Consider the following 9,168-nt stretch of genomic DNA (forward strand, 5'->3'; position numbering starts at 1 on the left):
TATTTGCCATAGCCAGCAGGAAACTAATAATCAACGTACACCAACTACTGAGGGACAGCGAACTTCCAGGTGGAACAAAACTGCAGAGGAAACAGTGGTAGACGTCTCAATAATTTCGAGAGGAGCAGCAAACTTTTAAAGAGAATGAGACTTCAGTAAAAATAAATGATCGACGTAATTATACATGTAGAATACGGAAAATTGGGATTTTTTCTGATGTTATATTTCTAACACTACATCTAAATAAAAGCAAATATTTCAATGCATCTTTTATATGCATTGGAAGTATCATTGCTTACGGCCATATTTATTTAACACAGTCACCATTTCGCATGATTACTGGCTCAATTTGGAACCTTCATCACTTACTGATTATTGTTTAAGTATTAATTTAATCCGCAAATAACCTTTCGACAGTAATACATGCACCAAGCCATATTGATAGGTATAAAGCCGTTAAATAGTCGCTTAAATACGTTACGTACGGAAAATTCCATCTAATTAATTTTTAAACTGATAATGGTCGAGAAGTTTCAAAAATGCAAAAACTTAAACAAAAGAAAAGGTGTGAAAATGCGCAAAGGTCTTAAAAAGAACTAATATTTCCTTTTCTAAAAAAAATAAAGTAATTAACTATTGAATCAAGAACTCCGGTAGATCCTTATAAATTTGAAATTTGTTGAGGATTCGTCGACTGACCCTATAAAAATCTTCCCCGGATTTTTCAAAATCTGCATAAAACTGGCGGTAGCATGGATCGTCAATTTTGGGCAAAAAAAAAAGAATTATCGATTTGGTGAATGTTCACCTAGGGGAAAGAAATCTGACGATAACTCATTTTCGTTCAAATAACGAAATATTCGAAAATAACGCATCGTATTCTGCCAAGACAAATTGTTTGTTCTGTTCGAGCAAGAACAAGCCTTTTTACTTTCAAAAATTCAAAATGACCGTATGCCCGTTACGCCAAACAATCCGCTATAGTTTGTCTTAATTTATACATCGTACTCTGTTGTAACAAAGTAACTAATATAAAAATATCTCAACTTATATTGCTAGAATAGATAAAAGTTGTTGTTTTTGTAAAGCATGCCTCTTCAAGAATGAAACGGCAAATTTCTGCCATATAAAGGGGGACTTCAATAGCTTATCTCCCTACGCAACTATACGAATCATATATAAGCACTAGATCGTTAGTAAAGGCTATTGAAAAGCATCGCAATGTTTGTAATTTCAGAGAACTTCCTTCAAAAGAACCTACTATTTTTCATGTGTTACTAAGTGCTGCTCGTTACAGAATCTGATCACAAACGCCGCAGAAAAATAACCAATCTAAATTTTTTTAAATTTATTTTATCAATCTGCGAAACGATATTGGACTTCGAAACTTTGAATCCTCTAGAATCCTTTGCTCCGTTGTTAAAGATCTACGGAACAATACTTCGAGAAAACCATTTGCACATTCAGTACTTTAAAATAGGCACAGAACATACTAAAAAACTATTAGAGTGTCGTATCATTACTGATACTTTTTATACTTTTGTATTGTTTCTAGGTTTCACCCCTTACAAAAAAAAATGTTAATGCTGCTAAAAAGTGCAGACTGAGTGTGGACGAAGAATTTATATTAACTGTAATTGAAAAAGGCGCAGTTTAGGTCCATGACTATAAAGGCTGTGAAGTTACGCGGAATACTTCAAAGATCTGTGTCAACTGTATGACAGTGCAATGGCTACAAAGTTGTTGAAATTTAGAAATAACACTTCTTAGATATACGGTCGAGTCCACCAGGACTCCTTATTTGGCCCGCATAAAAGGAGCTTAATCCTGATCGTGCCATATATAAAGTATTACTCGAACTCTTTTAGAAGATTGTTTTACGAACCAGGCTCAGCGTGTAGAATTGATGCATCATTTGTCTCCATTACAGGTATAGCGCTATTAAAAACATACGCACATGCATTTCAGTATCATTAACGAAAGCTAAATAAACTGAAAAAAATGAGCCCGAACAAAGTGGGGAATAAATAACAATGTTTAATATATAAAAAAGAGGATGTCTTGAAAGACACATTGGTAAGAGCGAGTAAGACATGTCGCAAGCGAAAAAGTGAAAATAGGGTGCAGTGAAGGAAGTGTCGACATAAAGTAGATCCAAGTCCTCAAATTGCAGTTATGATAGGATGGCTACGCATCCTGGAGAGAGTACTCGCATTTGATTCTGTCACATGTTTCTTCTTAAGTAATTGTATATATAAAGCATATGTGTAATAATATATTAGATTATTAATATGACTAACTTTTAAACTCATCATGAGTTCACACAGATTACAAACCTTCACAAATCGCAAAGAATCAGAACACATCTGCGGTGCTCTTGCAGCATCCTTGTGGCTCTTTTTATTTTACTCTCTCAATTTCTTACTGTTCTTATACACAGCTGTTGTGTTTCTTATTTTTTTTCAGGCGTAGGTTGTCCACTACAAATATTGCTATACTCAGTAGCGTTATAGTAAATAGTCCATATACTAGGAAACGAGGAGGATTCGTCATGTTGCTGTGCTTGCTGCAGTTGTTCTTTTGTTATTGTTGTTGTCGGTTACGTGTGCTTGTGTGTTGTTAAATAGATTAACTGTCTGCGTATTAATTACTGTGTTAATGTTGCTGTTACCGCGTTTCTTGGTGAGTTAACTATGTCAATCTATACACAGTGTTCTCTTTTTAAAAGTACAGAATTTGTACATTGATGGAATTTCGTCGTGTTCATCGTATAGCTGAGTCGGGTTAGATGTATAATATTTAATAAATCCCTGTTTTATATAAGAGATGGTGTGTATTTGTAATGATGACGAATGGTAACTGCAATAATAATGGTAATAATACAGCAATGGAAGAACTTAGGCTGTAATTCGATTGTACCCATATGTACAAAGTCATTGCATGGCTTCGAAACGTCCGCTTCTGTTGCGCGTATTTGTTGACAGTGGCTTGTGTCGAGGCCATCGCCAGTGCCGAGATCACCGGAGAGGAAGCCCTGTCGAAAGCGGGCGGCACCTTAATTCAACAATAATTCAATGTCTTCCAGGTTAGATTAGGGAGGAAGGAAGACAACCCTGTGCAGGGCGGCGGGAGGTCCAGACTGACGCCTTTGGTTAATCACCTATGCAGCCCTTGTACATCACTTCCACCCCCGCGCCTGATCACCGCCTAATAAAAATAGATCCCATTAAGTCCTTGTCTTCCCAATTATCCAAGCCAGCTAGCAGAAACTGCTCTCTTCTATTGTCTGTAAGTTGGTGAGACGTACCCACCTGATGAGATCCTTGCTCTCTGTTTCTAACCCTTTCACGTTCTGAGTTCCCTTTCTATTTTGAGTCCCCGTCCCATCTAAGTGTAAAATCTTAGAGCGCGTCTGGACGCCCGCAGACCGTATGAAAATAACAATTTGCAGATGAAACGGTTTTTCCCGGCAACGCCGTCGCTATTGTTCGTCACGCTCAACGTCTTTTTATTTCGTTCTTTCTCTCTCCCTCTTTCTCTCCCTGTATCTTTCTTGCGTCTCAGACCATTTGCAGTCTGTCAATTCAGCTGAATATGTTGCCTCAGAATTCACTGTTGTGTATGTGTCTGTCTTACTCGTATCACAAGCTCTCATACTCCTCTTGCCTCGTTACAACCCACCAAGAAAGTATATTCATGTATAATTCTAAGAATAATAATAATAATAATGAACACCTCCCTTTATTATATATATTTTTATATATTTATATATAGTAATGCAATAACCCTAGATAATAATAAAAATAATAGTAATCATAATTATTATTATTATTATTATAATCGAACCCCTAGTCAATATATATGTATGCCCTTGACTGGGGTTTTTTTGTAATGATGTTGTCGGTGTTGCAATGTGTATCTGCATGTGTATATATGTATATCTGTTTAAATGGATTAGCCTCATTTTTTGACATTAGGCTTCTCCGGCATCCAGTATCTGCGCTGGTGTATGCAAGGATGCAATCTGTGTGATGTTACGGATGTCGCAATCGTATTATATGTACACCCACCCGGGGCACACCGGCATGATGTCGCCAGCCAGGCAACGAGCAAGTCGCTTTCTAGCGGCCGTCATGTTTGCATGTTTCACGGTTACATCAACCGTCATTGTCGTCGTGCTACACGCGCCCGGGTCGCGCCGGCCTCACGACAATGTATCATGGAGTCTTTTTCTCTTTCCCTTAATGTTTTTGCAGTCCGTCAACTGAGGCATGCTCTTTTTCCGTTTAAACATGTATCGGGACCTTACCGCCGGTGCTCCCAGGGCATACTGAGCTGACCAGTGAGCGCCATTTGGGCACCAACGTACATGCTGTGTACATTGGAATTAGAATGGGCCGCTGGTGGCCAATTTTGGGCGCTAAAACCAGCCGCCAATTTGGCCGAGTCTTGTTGCCATTGCGGGTGAGAAAAGTTGGCTAGATTGGCCATTGCTTGACCATTTGCCATGGCTGCCATGGTAGGCATAGCCATGCCTGCAAGGTTACCGTTGCTTTGTGGGAAGCCCAATGTAGAGTTGAGCCCGTTCATAATATTAGCATTAAAGGCGTTTTGGCCAAGTGACGATTGGAACGACGAGATCGATGGTGCAGATAATGGCGACCGTGGAGCCTGCTGGGGACTCGATGAGGTTTGCGGGCTCTGCACCAATGAGGCACGGTACGCGGCAAGTGCCTTCAAGTACTCCTGTAACAAACAGAAACCGTAACACAGTAGGTAATCCGTTCGAATAAATGCTTTTAAAGGATAGTATATTAGTATCAGCCATTGTGAATAATCTTTGTTATAGTTTTTAATCATCGAATATGGCTGATAACGGTAAGCGACAAGCACGATAGTTTTGTTGATTGTTCACAAGACTTGTTTCCATATCAGTACCAAAAGGATAATATCTGAACATATCATAGCAATTTGTGAAAGTGCAGCGACAACGAAACTGAGTTGTCAGACAAAACCGAGGCTAAATTTTAACTAAAAATCACAGACAGCAATTAGTGAGTTAGCTTCTTCTTTTCTTTAAAAAATTTCGTTGGCTAAGCGGTTTGAAAACAAACGAATGTAAGGCGCTAAAATGGTCACTTCGCCTAGGACGCCGTTTCTCCTCGTCTTACATTAACGGTATGGTAATATAGCTTACGTAAGCATAAATATATGTACATATATATGGTGACCCGTCTAAATTCGAAATTTTACTGATTCGGGGCCTGAATTGCTAAAGTGTATTTCAAATGTTGCCTTTGCTAACGTATGAATACATTGTTGAAAGAACAAGTAAGCAAATTGATGTTGCAATACCGGGACCTGTAAGATTTTAACACTGAAACGCACCATAGACAGTAATCTTACGGATTTGAAACTTAGGTTATTTGGTGGCCATGTACTTAGTCAAGAACACACATATTCTCAAGCAACCCGTTCTGCGGTAATCGGCTCACACGAGTCGGTGCACCATCGTTCTGGAAGATAGTGTTTTCAGATATTATAGCTATCCAAGGTTGCATAAAAGTTCATAGAACAGGCTGATGGTATTCTTTAGTTATGCATTCGTTAATATTACGTTTGAGCATCGCCCGGAAAACTGCATATACCCACAATAGATACACTCCTAAATCGTCAGTACCCGGTGACTCTGCGGGTGATTTTTGCGTCAAAAGTAAATATTTTTTAATTTAGAACGAATGAAAGACGACCTGCAGCTTTACTGAGACTTCACATATGAAATGTAGTCTGAAGTTTTCATGAACAACCCGTAACAATCCAGTTTTAACCACATAAATTCCGCTTACCAACGACTCGATTGTAATGGAACGATTATTAGAAATGCATTTTAGGTCATATGCACTAATCCTGAGGCCTGTGCCAGTTTTTGTGTGTCGTAGGTTCTTTGTCAAGCTGTGTTGAAACCTGCTTCTATTGCAATCACACGTTTATTTTCCTATGCCGTGCACTATCGATTTGCAGTAGCGTAAGAAGTTTACTATTTTGTTGGCACTTTATGAAGATATTGTATAATAGCTGCTTTTTATCTAACTTCCTATGTCGAAACATAATCTTCCGCTAAAAGAGTAAAAGGATCTTTTGAATTTTACGTCTGGTACTGCAGCATTTCTTAACGGAGTCAATATGAGATATTATGGCAAATTCCTTGTGTCCGAAGCATCGTCTTGGGTCATGCAATTTTTTTAGTTCAAAATTTGGATGAATCAAATTATATAAATAAATTGTATTGGGTACTATAACTGAAAAATTTAAGAAAGGAGGAAAGTGTTTTGAGCCGCCGGTGAGTAGAAATTAGCTTTCAACTGGCCGGCTAATTGGAGACTGCCAGCTATCGTTAATCGCACGTAATAGCACTGCTGTGAAATGGCTATAAAGCCAAGCGATTTTTAGAAAGAAAGTGCTCTGAGTATATAATCAGTTCAGGCGTTGGCATTGTTAGCATGCTGTGCAAGCATCTTTCAGGCCCTTGATTTAATGAAACTACTACATTTCTCCCAAAAGGGAATACAGGCTTGAAGCGCCGAACACACTAGTGACTGAAATGCTAGACGGCTATCGAAAAACAAAAACAATGCTAGGTTAGTAAGGTTAGCTAGGTTAGCCTTTGTGATTACGAACCTTATCTTAGTGGGATAGCCTAATGAACAATGTATTCTTAGGGTCACATTGTGTTCTAGATTTGAGCCCGGGAATAGACAAACTTCGTTTTGCGTTGGGTTCCAATTGTCTGATGGAATGCCTAACGACGGTACCGAACGTAAAATTCGAAACATAGAGGATTACGAACCTGCCGTTTAGTAAGGGCAAATTTTATCGTGTATTAACTGTCAGGATTGCAACAGGCGACGACGCCAAACAATATGGTGGCTTAGGCAAGACAGACTAGGTGATATCAAAGATTCGAAGCTTTGCCATCGGTTTACTGACTAGTAAAATAAGGAAATCCTGTTAGATTTTGATACACGCATAATGGTCTGATAGATCATAGAACAGAAATTGCCCTGAGATTTACACTCCGAGGTGATAAGTTAAACTGTTACGCGTTAGCCCAAGTTAACTGAAAGTTGGAAGCTTTCAATGCGAGAAATTATATAGACAAGATGTTATGTTGTAGTTGTAAAACTAATGAAAATCGGTGTACAGCGCTCAAATGAATCCCACCGACATTAAAAAGTTATTAGGTCAACTGTACAGTAGGTTGCGCCAAGGCGGAAGATTTTAGAGATCACTACTACCACTATAAATTAGAGAGAAATAATAGAACGCTCACTATCTCGGGAAGCTCGGAAATTATCTTGCGCAAAAAAATACTATTTTCAGGATGAGGCTGTTCTTTTTCATTAAGTGTTTTTCTTTAACGGGGAAAGGTTCTAGAAACTATCCATAAAATATCAAAGTTTTTTCACTTTCACAAAGGTATAGGGTCGTTTCCGGACTTCCATTCTTGGGTCTTCGCGCTTATTATTATATACATTCTTATTTATCCACTGATTTCTTTTTAAAGTATTCGGGCCAAACCTCGACGAGAGTAGATGTCTCAATATTGCTTTCTCACGATTACTATTAAAATGTTAATACGGAAATCAATGCGTGAATTTTTTAAAATTGGTCTCAGAAGTAATCTCGGCCCCGAGTGCACTGTCTCGAGGCAGTAGTAATAGAAGCGAATAGCAGTTTCGACAGAAACACATGCCAAAAATCTCATTTTCCATTTCAGTACAGATACATTAAGTTAGCAGTGTTTTGGCAAAACTTCTGGGCACGAAATTAACTATTATATACTAACAATTATCTAACAATTATTACGTTATTTTATTACAAATTTTTGGAGAAAGTAAATGATGGATGGAATCAATTTTTCTTACTTCCTAGGTAATTCGTTATTTTTATGTCAAAATATATATAAAGCTCTCCCATTACGTTTTTGCAACACACTATCATTATATCTGGCATTCTGTAGGATTGGAAAGTGCGGTGGAATGAAGTTTAAACTGACACAAGTTAATCTCGATAAAATTTTACATGTGCAATATTCGGGCATTTCCGAATTAAGCTGTATGAAACAACTTAAGAACTATAAAAGTTCTCTATTATTGTTATACTGTATCTTGAATTAACATTCGTAGAATATTACACTGAAGCTCGCAAAATCCAACATCTTTATCAAAACATAAATCTTTAATTCTCAGATCTCATTGTTTTTAAATATAAGGCGTAAGATGAGCATCGTACTTGCATACTTCATCGGAATAAATTTATAACAACTCAATCAAAGGTCATACAGCAGAATGTGCTATTTAGCAGCGCCCTACACAAGAAGCACCCCACCTTCTCGTCGAACCTAAAGAATAATTGCGAGAGCGCTATGGTGATTTTTCAGAGTATGCGTGAACCCGCGCAAACTTCAGATCAAAATAGTGTCTCGATATCCTTTCTCTAGGTCCAAGTATACCAAACCGGAAACGACTGATTTCCATTATCAAACGTCACTCTTCCGAACTTCATAAACTACGTGTAAAATGATGACTTGCAAGCGCAATATTCGGGCTTAGTACTAATGAATATCTGCACAGTCAAAACGTAATTCAAGAGCTTTTAGAATAGTTCATATTACACGCAAATATTATGCGACTTAAGCCGTTTGCACTGAAAATGTGTTGTAGGATAGCGTATCGTTATAACTTAAAACCTCAACCGCAAAAACTATTCTAAGTTAGAGGCTAGAACAGATATTTTTGACTTTGTCTGATGGTTTTTTTTTTAATATGAAGAGGCTCCGAAACTATTTTTGGAACGCTTTCCAACAGCTCGCTAAAAGACTAAGGCTTTCCAACGGTCTTATCCACAATAGCTATAACTTTACCCCATACATAAAAGGTTTAAGTTGCCATTTTAAATAAATTGTAACGATTCAATTCATGTATTTCAATAAGGCAGATGACCATTATTGAAAAATTCAGAATCACCACCTTTGAAAAACGGTCCGTGAATTTCAGCGAGCAGTCGAAATAATATAGGGCAAAAAGTAAAACTTTATTTGAAAGGATTACGGATATTCTTCGTTTCGAGGCCCTCATCAGGTTTAAAATGTCTCTTTCTTCCTCTCCC

The 9,168-nt window shown here is 37.9% G+C and overlaps 1 protein-coding gene across 2 annotated transcripts in view; it reads right to left on the bottom strand.

Moving 5' to 3' along the window:
* Window positions 1–2,372: 2,372 nt before the first annotated feature.
* Window positions 2,373–9,168, bottom strand: part of LOC111265567 (uncharacterized) — a 33,572-nt gene continuing 26,776 nt past the window's right edge. For both annotated transcript variants that reach the window (XM_022842353.2, XM_022842354.2), the window contains exon 5: window positions 2,373–4,746. In XM_022842353.2, the coding sequence (XP_022698088.1) occupies window positions 4,306–4,746 (441 nt within the window). In that variant the 3' untranslated portion in view covers window positions 2,373–4,305. The remainder of the gene's footprint in view (window positions 4,747–9,168) is intronic.

This window comes from Varroa jacobsoni, unplaced genomic scaffold, assembly GCF_002532875.2.
Source record: "Varroa jacobsoni isolate VJ856 unplaced genomic scaffold, vjacob_1.0 scaffold_986, whole genome shotgun sequence".
NCBI classification, from domain to species: domain Eukaryota; kingdom Metazoa; phylum Arthropoda; class Arachnida; order Mesostigmata; family Varroidae; genus Varroa; species Varroa jacobsoni.